The following is a 13222-nucleotide window of genomic DNA, read 5'->3' as shown; positions in this document are numbered from 1 at the left end:
AAAAGTAAACCTCCATCTGAAATTAAGGTATGCTTTAAGCAGAATTCAGAATGGATTTGCTCAACTTTGTGATTTTGTGACTCACTATGTTTTGCTTTAACATCTTCAGCAAAGCCAGTCTGTTGTCCAGATTCTACTTTGGCAGGCACAAACAGATAGGATAGGCTGTCTGCCATAGGTAATGAAAATGATCATACCTTCAGAAATTAAAAAGGAGGAAGGCAGACGTTGCCTGGGTTAGGAGACAGGTGAAATTAAAAGGAGAGTACTGTTGAATCGTACTTCTTTTGAAGTTGAGTGATGGTGAATATGAGTGCCAAACAGCTTTGGTTAAAGAGCAAACCTCAGGAAATTATAGCAGCTATAGACAATCATTATTCCCACAATGTCTGTTAGATTTTATAGTGATTATAAAATTAATATCTGCTCCCCTCATTTAAGGTAGTCAATAGCAGAAGGGTCCAAGTGATAGAAATGTCTTTTCAGGGGCTCAACAGATTCTTTGACTTCAAATTGATTATGGGTTGTTTCAATTTTAGCTCAGATCAATGGATGAATATAGTATCTGTCCTGTGTGGTACAAACCATTGCAAGATCAAACGCTGTCAGCCAGCTCTGGGTTAGTAGATTTTGTTGCACTGTGTGTCAGTGTCTGTAGGCTGAGGCTGATTCAAAATCACATAAGGTTGCTACTTCAGATCACCATCAGTGATTCCTGCTCTCAACTATTTGCTTATAGTCTTCTTGAGTGTGTCTTTTTTTTAAATTCCTTAGGGTAGTCCTGGGCTGCCTGGTTATCCCGGACCTCCTGGAATTGTCGGCCAACCTGTAAGTGTAAATTAATATCTCTTGCTGATAGCATTTTAGTACTAATACAAATCAGATTCCGGCTCGTTCAATGAGGTATTCATTGGACCTCATTCTGGTGTACTATCCAGACTTTAAGTTGTCTAATTATCAGAAAGACATATTGCCTTTGAGAGACTACAGAGATCAGCAACCAGAATGATTCCCAATCTCAGATATCTGAAGTAATGAGTAAAGTGTAAGGAAATTCAGCATCTTTTCTTTGGGCAAAGTGAAGATACTAAAATGATTAAGTTAAAGTAGTTGAAAATGAGAAGGTGTACAGGCTATTTATGCCTACTGTACACATGAAAAACACTAACTGATCAAAGGAATATCAAAGTGGTAACCACATCACTCCAGTGGAGGAGCTGAAATCCTAGAAGTGAGGAAGAGATAAGAGTAACTTTTAAAATACATTCAACAGAGTACTTAACAAGGTGATCAATGCCCCCCAGTTGAACTTAATATATGTTCACATTATGTTCACCAGAGTCACAACTGATCAATGTTGATGGTTTATATTGTTCATTGTGTATAAGCCATGAATAGGATTTTCCCAAAGCCACGGTTATCTGGCTACCAAGGTCAAAAGTGGGAGGAACCAGGTAGATGATGGGAACCTATGTAATATTTTGTTGACAGCAGACAATGAAGAGACCATTGGTGGATGAATGTCAAATTGAGGATGTCAGCCTTACCCACTCCCAACCCATCACTCACCAGCTGTCATCAGAAGGCCAGAAGCCTCAGAAGCGTCATCAATAGAGGTGAACACTACTGAGACTGCAAGAAGAAGAGGGCATCTTAGTGCTGAGGGGGGATACGAAACAGCATGAAAGGAAGGCCAAGCATATTGGCACTGTGTGAACCCCTGGAATCCTGCACACATGATACTAGCCCCTCTTCACTCTGATATAAAGGGGTTGCGATGGTGCGAGGGAATTGGGCCTAACCCAGGCAGTTCATCAAATCAGTTAGCCACACACCTCATGTCAACAGGCTAGTCCACTGCTACCACCCCCGTGGCTGTAAATACCCTGTGCCCCTTCCCCCTTCTGAGGCCTTTAGCTGTCATTTTACAAGATCTGTTGCCTCCCAGGCTGTCACTAGAGGATAGATAAACTTCTAACTGCTTGTGTCTGAATTGGTTCAGTGTGAAATTTGAAACCTGTCACACACACATTAGGGATAATGGGAACTGCAGATGCTGGAGAATCCAAGATAATAAAATGTGAGGCTGGATGAACACAGCAGGCCCAGCGGCATCTCAGGAGCACAAAAGCTGACGTTTCGGGCCTAGACCCTTCTAGACGTCAGCTTTTGTGCTCCTGAGATGCCGCTGGGCCTGCTGTGTTCATTCAGCCTCACATTTTATTATCACACACACATTAGGTTTGTGCTGAGACTTTTCTTTGGGCCTGCAGCCAAACCTTTCTTCACAAATGATATAAAGGACATGAGCTCAGCAGCACAGTTTTATTGTTCCTTAGGGAGCTGATGGCATTCCTGGATCGTCTGGTGCCCCAGGGCTACGAGGAGAGAAGGTAAGATTATCTGTGATAACACAGTGTGGAGCTGGAGGAGCACAGAGGGCCAGGCAGCATTTGAGGCACAGGAAAGTTAATGTTTTGGTTTGGGACTCTTCTTCAGAAATGAGGAGGGGGAAGGGGGATGGGAACTAAATAGAGAGAGGAGGAATGGAGCTGGGGAAGGTAAGTCGGATGGTGATAGGTGAATGCAGGTAGGGAGTGGTGAGGATTGGTCAATGGGATGGGTGGGCGGATAGGTGGGAGAGAAGATGGACAGGTTGTGTCAGCTCAAGGAGGCGGGGATGAGAGGGAGGATTGGACATGGGATGACGGTGGGGAGGAGAGATTTTTAAAACCTGTGAATTCCATGTTTAGGCCATCAGGCTGTAGGCTCCCGTGGCAGAACATGAGATGCTGCTCCTCCAGTTTGCGGGTGGCCTGACTGTGACACTGGAGGAGGCACAGGATTGACATGTCACCAGAGAGCGGGAGGAGGAGTTAAAATGGTCGGTGACTGGTTGTTGCTTGTCGCATACAGAGCACAAATGCTCTCTAGGAAATGAACTCCGAGTCTGTGTTTGTCCTCACCAAGTAGAGGAGGCCACATGAGCAGTGGATACAGTTGACCATGTTAACAGATATACATGTGAACCCAAACAAAGGTTTGTCTGGTACCTTGGATGGAGGTGAGGGGGATGGATGTGTAGGGGCAGGTGTAGCACTTCCCACAGTTGCAAGGAAAGGTGCCAGATGTGGTGGGGGGTGGTTGGGAGTGTGGAGCGGACAAGGGAGTCATGGAGAGAGCAGTTCCTACAAAAGGCAGATAGGAGTGGGAGGGAGATATCTCTTTGGTTGTGGGGTTGGATTGTAGGTGGCGGAAGTGGTGAAGAATGATACATTGAATGAGGAGGTTAGTGGGGTGATTTCTGAGGACAAGGGGGATTCTGACATTATTTTTGTTGGGGGGAAGGGGTTTTTGGACAGAAGTGCTGGAAATGCAAGAGGTTGAATTGAGGGCATTTTTGATCACCAGAGGGAGGAAGTCGCTGTCCTTGAAGAAGAAGGACATCTGGATGTTCAGGAGTAGAATGCTCCATCTTGGGAACAGATGTGATGGAGGTGGTGGAATTGGGAGTAGGGGGTTGCATTCTTGCAGGAAGGAGGGTGAGAGGAAGTGCAGTCTAGGTAGCTATGGGAGTTGGTGGGCTTAAAATAGATATCAGTTTTGAAGCAATTTACAAGGATGGAGACTGAGAGGTCCAGGAAGGAAAGGGAGGTGTCGGAGATGGTCCAGGTGAATTCGAAGCTAGGGTGAAAGATATTAGTAAAGTTGATGATTGCAGCTCCTCGTGGGAGTAAGAAGCAGTGCCGATCCAGTTACCAATATAGCAAAAGAAGAGGCAGGGGATAACAGCAGAAAAGGGATTTGACTAGATGGGGAGGAGAAAACTTCAGAACAAAAAAGTGGGCCTGTTCCAAATCCTAGGCTGATTTGTGGCACATTTTTGGGGAAACACTGTTATACCTAGTTCATCACAATCTAATCCCATGCAAATTCAAAGCTCAACCAAGCAGCCACTGACTGTGAAAAACACCATGACAGTCTCCCATTCTAGTAACATATGTGAATGTTTTGGAGGAGTTAAGGATAAATGAAGAGAAAAAAACAGTATTATTTTAAATAACTGGTTTATGTCAGGTTTCTTTAAATAAATGAGAGAGGAAGAACTGGAAATTTACAGTTGTCCCATCCAGCTCTGGTAAAAAGAAAACAAATACTTTGGTTGAGGAGATATGGGAGGAAAATTTAACTCTCTAATGCAAAGACACAGTTAGTGCAGATTGATAATGTTACCAGGGGCCTGCTTCATTTTAATGGTCAAGCTATTTAAAATGCACAAGGGATCTTTCTGGCTGTAGAGGCATAAAAGCAAAATACTAAGATTGCTGGAAATCTGAAACAAGTGCACAGAATGCTGGAGAAACTCAGCAGGTCTAGCAGCATTTGTGGAGAGAGAAAGTGAGTTAATTTTTCGAATCTGGTATGACTCTTGTTCAGACAGAACAGGAAAGCTAAAATTGTACCACTCATTGCTGATCAATCCATACCCTCCAGATTTCCTCCAAACTCCATTTTAAGTTTGAATCTAGACTCAAGTCCTCACCCATCGATTTCCTGGTTGCCTTGCTCGATCAGCAAATTGACCGACTGACATTGCTCGCTCAGAACAATTAGTCAGCTAAGGTCTGACCCTGAATCTGGATCAGGCATCAAGCTGATGCCATTGTTTCATCCACTCACCCATCCAAATCACACGCAAATAACAATCAGGCTTACATTGGATGCAAACAATAGTACACACATTTAGGAAAATAATTTATGAAACTTTTAGAAATTAATGACAGCCTAGCTTAAATGATCATTTTAGTTGAGTAGTGATATTGTTTGAGAACCTACTCAGTCGAGCAATAACATATCTCTGACAAATATAAGGTGCAGGGTCAACTAAAGTGGGATGTTACTTGGAAAGAAGTGAGATAGTGTGAATGAACAGACAATCCAATCATTTAGTATAATTATCCATTAATAAAAAGAAAATGATTCTGGACAGTATTAACACTTGAATCTGTGAATATTTCCAGGGGAAGGAAGGTGCTCGAGGAAATCCGGGACCTCCTGGACCATTAGGGCCACCTGTAAGTAGTAGTTTTCAATCTAGTATTGCTTGGGGAAAATGGCAGCTCTATCACTTAAACCTGCCTTACAGAAGCACCCACCTGCCTCTCCCTTGACTAATTCTAAAATGTTTCCTCTCTAATTTCTTTGACTCTGCTTCCAAGAATTCTTGTGCTCTTTTATTTCTTCTTATCCAGTCAACTTAGCCTTTCATTGTTTCACTAGTCCTCAGCTTCCTCTCTGTTCTCTGATGGTACTCAAATATTCTTTGCTTTATTTCTTCTTGCTTGCTGTCCCTCAGTTCTGCTTCTTTTTCTCTTAGTGATCACATTCTCATTCCTCCTCTCGACCAACCAATTTTGCTGTCTTTGCAAAATCTGCTGATTTTTTCAAGCTACTGCTCCCATCCAAGCATATGCTCCTGGATGAAGTGTTTTCTTTTAGGATCTTAACAGTGAGGGCTAATTCATACAGTGCTGTCAATGTACAACTGGTTGCATTTTATTATGTATGTATGGAATTAGTGAACAAGCACTAGGAGGAATGTAGTTGAAGATTTCTGTGCCTTGGAATGACTAAGAAGTCAACTAATGTTTTATTCACAGGGCCTTACTGGCAAAGCTGGAAAGGACGGGAAACCTGGACCTGCAGGGGAACCAGTAAGAAACTAAAACAATCTTTTTATTCTAATCAGCTGGTAACCACAAATAGGATATACTCATTATCACACAATGGAAACAAAATCACTTGATGATTTAAATGCAAGTCATCCTATGGCCAAAATTCTTTTCAAATGTTTGTAATTGGCAGAGGTTGAAGCTCTGTTGAAATTTACATTACGTTTTGGATTCTATCTGATTTTAATGGGAAATCATTTGAGGGTTTGTTATTTAATTGGCAAACATTATTCAACAGCCTGGGCTCCTGTATTTCAGGGCCGGCCGGGAAACCCTGGGCCTCCTGGCAGGAGTGGCCTTCAAGGAATGCCCGTAAGTATGGAATGCCTAATACTTTGTAACGTATTTCAGAGCAATACAAAAGCAAAACACTGTGGATGCTGGAAGTCTGAAATAGAAACCATAAACCGCTGGAATTATTCAACAGGTTTGCCAGCATCACTAAAGAGAAAAATGGTTAATATTTCATGTCTGTTATAGTCAAGTTTTCTGCTTTGTTTCAACCAGTTTCCAAACCAATGTGCAATGGCATATTCAAATTGTGTAGTGCTGGATCGATGGGAACCATCACTTTTCTTTTGTAATTAGCACTAATGTAATGCTGGCTGAAGGATAGCAGCGTGTTGTTGAAATTCATATGTGCTATATGGCACCACATCGGACAAGATCTCATTCAGGTAGAGCAAGTGATCAAAAACCTACATGATTTCAATCTTATCACAATTCAGCACTCCCGTTAATTTTCCCAACTGTCTCCTGATCCAAGAGCCTGCACTAAAATGTTCCTCACTCAAAACATAAATAGGAAAGCTACCTGTTACTTGTGGCCCAGGAGACGGTTTGGTCTATTTCTTTGTGGGATGTGGGCATTGCCAGCAAGATTAGCATTTACCACCCATCCCTAAATACCCCTACGGAGGTGGTGGTGAGCTGCATTTGTAAACTGCTGCGGTATTACTGAGGAATGGGGCACCGACAGAGTTGTTAGAAAGGGTGTTTTCAAGATTTAACTTTATTCGTTGAATGATGATACAGTTCCAACTCAGGGATGATGTGTCAGGAGAAGATGTTCCTGTGGTTCTGCTACCCTTGTCCTATGAGAAGGTAGAGCTTGTGGATTTAAAAAGTGCTGTCAGATGCACCTTTGAGTGTTACTGCAGTGTATCTTGTAGATGGTACACACTGCTGCCCCTCTACATCAATCTTACTAATACTGTCATGGAGGGTGCATCTGGGACAAATAAATTAAAGTGGATAAGGTTCAGTAGAATTTTTTCCCCCTGTCAGTTCTCCAGTCCCTCTCCACAAACTAATTCAAGCAGTTATATCCTTTGGGACTCAACCAGCTCAGTCAGTGTTGGTGTTACTGGGGAACTTTTGGTGATGGACACTGAAATCCCCACCTAGCATACATTCCATGTCCTTGCCATCCTCAGTGCTTCCTCTATGCAGTGTTCAGGTGTGCTGATTCTTCAGCCAAGCAAGGCAGGGAAAATCCTTATACACCTAAGGAGGCAAATAAAAAGGGCTTAAACTCTTTACCATAGACATTATTGAGATTATTTAAGAAAAACTGTGAGATGATAGCAGACACTCGAAAACACATGGCCGTTGGCAGGGTCGTTCTCAGCTTGCAGTATGTGGAACTTAGTAAAGCTATTCAGGTGTCAGACATTACTAGAATATTGACTTGAAATGCAAAGTTAAGCAGTTTGTTATAAACAACACTTTTTTAGATTGTAACACTTGAAGATTTCCATTATAACCAGACCCTTTGACTTGTCTTCGCCAGGGGGAAGGCTTGGAAAACATTTGAAAGTTGTATATCACACCATGTTTAAATGAAAGATATTTGGAACAATCTCTATATCAAATGAACTGTATGAATTATTGATTTATACTTCTCTCTGACACAGGGCTTCAAAGGCTCTAAAGGTGCTCCTGGCCCAATTGGTCCAAGAGTAAGTATTGAAAATATCAATCATGCAGAAAGTTGAAATACAAAGGGGCATTGCTAAGCACTGCATTTATAATTTTAGCATATTATTATCGTACCATGTACAAATATGTTCAAAAGGGCAACCGCTGAGCCTGAATGAATGATGTTTTTGTCAGAAAAAAATTAATGCAAACTTGTGAGACCTCAGCGAGTTTTTAACTTAATTTAATAAGCAACTGCATAAGATATAGGCCCACAGAAAATGTGGCAATATATTAAAATGGTTTGGCAGATGGCTCTCAGTGGATTTTTTTCTGATTTTTCTGATGAAGGGTCTAGGCCCGAAACATCAGCTTTTGTGCTCCTAAGATGCTGCTTGGCCTGCTGTGTTCATCCAGCCCCACACTTTGTTACCTCGGATTCTCCAGCATCTGCAGTTCCCATTATCTCAGGTTGCAGAATGACTTGGACAGGCTAGGAGAGCAGGAAAAGAAGTGGCAGACTGAATACAGTGTGGGAAAAGGTGGAGGGTGTGTAATTTGTTGGAAGCATAAAGGCATTAACTATTTTCCAGATGGGGAAAGGCTTCAAAAATCTGAAGCACAAAATGATCTAGGAGGCCTAATTTAGGGTTCTCTTAAAGTTAACACACAGTTTCAGTTGGCTGTTAGGAAGGCAATTGTAATGTTAGCATTCATTTTGAGATGGCTAGAATACCAGTGCGGAAGGTGTACTGGTGATTCTGCATAAGGCTGTAGTCAGACCACATTTGGAATATTGTAGCAGTTTTGAGCCCTGTGTCTAAAGAAGGACATGCTGGCATTGGAGGGGGTCAAGGGGAGGCCAATAAGAATGATCCCAGGGATGAAGGTCTTGTTATGTGAGGGCTGGTTGAGGACTCTCGGCTGTACCTGATGGAGTTTAGAAAGATGAGGGGGAATCTGACTGAAACTTATGAAATACTGAAAGGCCTGGATAGAGTGGTGGTGGAAAAGACATTTCCACTAGTAGGGGAGATGAACCCAGGGCACAGACTCAGGATGAAGGGACGACCCTTCAGAATTGAGATGGGGCAAAATTTCTTCAGCCAGAGGACGGTGAATCTTTGGAACTCATTGTCACAGGGGACCATAGAGGGCAAGTCACTCAGTATCTTTAAGCTGAGATATGTAGGCTCTTTATTAGTAAGTGGATCAAGAGGTAGAGGATCATTTATGTGACTTTCCTCTGGGCCCTTTCCAAGAACAGCACATGCTATGAAGTGCTTAAAATTATACTTTCCCATAATTCCAATATCCAAAGTCAGACTTTGAAGTGCTAAACCCAAAAGTAAAATCCTTCCATCTGTTTAAACATCTCAATTTAAATTGAATTAAGTTTTTGACTAATACTCTTGAGCTTACAGAAATTCATGGGCAACATATTTGTTTTAAATAAGTAAAAGCAGTTCAGATAACTTGTTGCTTCTGATGAATTTTCATTGAGTGAAATATGAATGACTAGCACCCAAGTGTATATCTGGGTCCATTGATATGGTCCATGGCTTCAGGGGGCTCAGTTTGATGGCAGATCTAGCTCAGGAGCGATACTAAAACCTTTGATTCTGTCCTTCAATATGCTAGTATCTTGTGTTGTTGTCTCATTGAAAGTTGCAACATTGGAAGTTAGTGGTGATTATAAAATAACTTTTTAGCCATCGATAATTGATTGATAGACCTGGATCAAGTCTGAGCTGAAATGATGGGTAATCCTCTTGCAGCTACATGTAAAGAGGAATTAAGAATGTGTACAATACCTTTAAAACTGATTTCCATCTTTTCATTCCAGGGGGAAACAGGAATTGTTGGGCCACCAGGCCAGCCGGGCTCACCTGGGAAAGATGCAAGTTTCTAAAATAACTTTTAGTATTCCTAATAGAATTAAAAATATTGTTCCAATATGTTATCCTTTACAGTGCATGCATCATTCTATGACATTGTAGCTAGTTAAGAACTCAGGCATGTTTGATTGGCAATCATTATGCATCTTTTACCTCATTTTTGGGTAATTTATGCTACTATCTGTTACAACACAAAGTATGCCCACACACCAGGAGGGTGGGTTTCACCAGAATAGCAATCTTCTTGATAACGAGCGTGGATGTTCGGAGCAGCTCTGTCACAACTACTTGTTACAACATCAGCCAAGTTTCAGGTCCATCAGTCGGGAAATGAGCTGCCATCAGGCTCCCATCCTTTGAAGGAATTAACCCCCAAGATTGTCAGAAGCTGCAGACTGAGCAGGGTCAGCCATGCCACTGGCAGCAATGGCCACTAATAGGATTGCAGCTAGCCAAGAGTCATATACAGAAATATACATCACCCTGTCAGCAAGGCAAATGGGAACAGGGATTAGGCAACGAGGCACGTTGAGAGAGGTGCCACAAGTTTTTGTTTCTGAGGAAGGTGGGGGTGATGGTAGCGTTGCTGCAGAGGTGTCCATCGACACAGGAGAGCTCTCTTTAGGCCATGCAGTGCCCAATTAAGATCCCTTTCCCCTCATCCACACCCTTAAACAATATAGAGTCCTTTAGAGTTCTCCCATTTCTGTGCAAATCTTAGACTTATTCCTACTGGAGTGACACTGGGAAATGAGAAGAAACTCTGTCGACCTTCAAGATGTGTTCATCTCCATACCATCAGCCTTCCTTCTAATGTACCAGACTTGACACCTTCCGAAATAAGCCCATCATTTCTCCCCCTTTCTTTTGTCCTCATTTATTATTGGGCCAGTCATGGCACTTGCTGCTGGATTTCTCAGAGCAGCTTCTATTACCATTCCACTGTCTGTTCTCAGCAGATATTTTGGCAAGGGACAAAGTTCTTCAACCTTCATGTCATCCCACAGGCTCCCACATCTGTTGCTCACCCCAATCAGAGGTATCGATCTATAATTTAATTTCAATCTTCATTGTCTCCTGAGATTTTTTCTCAGGATGTGGGTATTACTGATAAGGCTGGCATCTGATGCCAGTTCCTAAATATCCCAAAAAGATGATGAAGATCTCTTTTAAATAGCTTCAACAGCCACTTGTTATAACTTACTTCAAAAGACAGTTAATGTTAAGCTACTTTGGTGGAATGAAAGATTGATCAGATCCCATTCATTTACTAGTTTCTTGGCCACAACAGGCTTATACTCTTTTTGTGATACTTATGTTTTATTTCCAAATTTTCAAAAATGAAATTAAAATTCTCAATCTGACAACGTTGGGATTTGAACTCACATCCACTTAGTTATTTATACCAACCTCTTTGTGGCCTCATAACATAACCAATTCAATATCAAGAGAAAAGTTTGCATAATCTCTGCTGAGCAAAAATGGCCAATCGCATCCACAAATCAGAGGGGTATAACTTATCATCTTCCACTTGCAATCAAGTTGATATGAGACTTTCTAAATATAATTGTAGATGTATAAAGCTTCTGTTTTTTTTATTTAATGCATCAATCTTCCGAATTCATCCTTGCTCACAATATTGATTGGCCCAATACTATCATCGAGCTCGACAGCACAGAATAAAAGCCTTTGGCCCAACACCAGCCAAAAACAAACCCCAAACTGTTCTAATCTCATTTCCTGCACTTGGCCCATGGCCTTGTATGGCTTGGCACCGCAAGTGTAAGTCTCAATCTAAATGCCATTCATTGCATGTCAATAAGCTCTGAAGATGCATGCAGGCTGGATTGTGAATGACATGCTTATGGGAAAACATTTCAACAGTTTTCCCAACAACAAAGTACTCAGTCAAAAATTCTCTTAGTGTGAAAGCGAACATTATGTGCTCAGGACAGAGCATGGGCCACAAATCCACTTTTGGTCTCAGTCAGGTTTTCTAGGTGAGCTGAGTCAAGCTGGTATAGCATAGCTGTGCAACCAGTAGTTTGAGACTTGATGTTCGAAGTGAGGTCTGATGGCAGCAGCAATTTAGTCTAAATCAGGAAATGCAAGATCTTCATGGTAACCTTTAACATGCATGGTTGTAAATGGAATAACAAGTTCATACTTATTACATCACTGTACTTTTCTGTATGTGTCTGCTTCATTATGAATTATATTTTATATTTGTAGGGTGAACAAGGACCTCCAGGACCTCAGGGACCTCCAGGTTTAAGAGGTATTCAGGTAAGATAAGTGTTCGCTCACTTCTTTGGGGGAGCCTTTAATTATTGTCTAAGGTTTTCAAACGTCTTGGTAGCTGGTTCTGTATTAAGTTAGCCGACACCCTAGACATCGAAGTTCTTATGTAAATTTTTTTCTGAAAGCATTAGCCCCTTACAACCAGTGCCTCCTTTCCCTCAGATTTTGCAGCAAAGCTTCTATCAATCTTTTTAGATAAAAGTAGTTTTCTTCATGTTGTAACATCCAAACCTACTGGAATTGTGCAGAATAATTTCAGGCTTTTGCTTTCAAGTGCCACATTGGTGACATAACTGATTCATAATGCCACTTTCAACAGTTTAATTGGATTAGTGCTCCTCCCATTTCACTGATTTAGCATCTTGTATGAGAGCTGTCATGCACATTTTAGTCCAATGGGCTGACAAAAGCAAATCATTAAGTAAACCAACGTAAATTTACCCAATAGTTTTTCATAACTTCTCATTTTTCACAGTAATTTCTAGGTGTAAATCAGGCAAGTAGAAATTCTGCATAATGTCCGGAAACTTCAGACAATGATGTGAGAAGTCAAACGAGGCCTTTCTTGGAGCGACAAATGGCATTTCCCATCAGAGTTTTGGATGTCAAGATGAGAACCTTGCCAGTGAGAGGCCCAATGGCTGGGACTATTACACATTATTACTCTCATTACTACCTAATCTTGGTTTATTAGTATGCAGATCCCAAATCTACCATCCACCAAATAGGAACTAGATGTTGAGAATACTGACACGAAAGTCAGAACAGCGAACTGGTGATTCCAGCTGCCATTTACTCCTGCAGACCTCCATCATAGACACCCAACATATCTCAGGACAATAGTTGAACCCACCCCATTGTCAAGAAATACTAAAAGGACATTGTGCAATCAGGACCTAGATAACAGATTCAAGCAGGCTACATCTCAGGGCTGTCCGCTCGCTTTCTTAGAGCTCAGTCACTGAAGACCTTCCTGGACACACACAGTACCCCTATCTTGCCTTTTAAAGCTATTCCTCAGTCAAAGTTAACTGACTCACAGTGTTTCTGGTTTGACTTGTCTTTTAGCACAAAGCTCGTCATGGTTATTGGCAGACCTCGGGTAAACATTGTTACTGTATGACACTATGCTACGCCAATCTCACACTCACAACATATGTCACCGGTATACGCAGCAATGAAACAGCATTCAAACAGATGTCCATTTCTCAAAGTCTAAGGGGAGTATTCCTCAGTCAAGTTAAAGAAACCAGTCCCAGGATCAAAGGCAGCCACTGATTACAGTCCAGGGGCTAGGAATGGACATTGAGCCACTCAGGCTGGGAATGGCCAGGCCCTCTCCTCATAGAAGGTGAGAACCTGAAGGTCTGT

At 41.8% G+C, this 13222-nt stretch overlaps 1 protein-coding gene across 1 annotated transcript in view; it reads left to right on the top strand.

The window, feature by feature from the left end:
• col22a1 (collagen, type XXII, alpha 1) overlaps positions 1–13222 on the top strand; it is a 291389-nt gene that overhangs the window by 249623 nt on the left and 28544 nt on the right. The window contains exons 47-54 of the mRNA XM_048529285.2: positions 775–828; positions 2340–2393; positions 5022–5075; positions 5661–5714; positions 5991–6044; positions 7649–7693; positions 9499–9552; positions 11783–11836. Of these exons, the coding sequence (XP_048385242.1) occupies positions 775–828; positions 2340–2393; positions 5022–5075; positions 5661–5714; positions 5991–6044; positions 7649–7693; positions 9499–9552; positions 11783–11836 (423 nt within the window). The remainder of the gene's footprint in view (positions 1–774; positions 829–2339; positions 2394–5021; positions 5076–5660; positions 5715–5990; positions 6045–7648; positions 7694–9498; positions 9553–11782; positions 11837–13222) is intronic.

Source organism: Stegostoma tigrinum, chromosome 5, assembly GCF_030684315.1.
Source record: "Stegostoma tigrinum isolate sSteTig4 chromosome 5, sSteTig4.hap1, whole genome shotgun sequence".
In the NCBI taxonomy this organism is placed as follows: domain Eukaryota; kingdom Metazoa; phylum Chordata; class Chondrichthyes; order Orectolobiformes; family Stegostomatidae; genus Stegostoma; species Stegostoma tigrinum.
The sequence above is the reverse complement of the archived record's forward strand: the minus strand, read 5'-3'. Positions and strand labels throughout refer to the sequence as shown.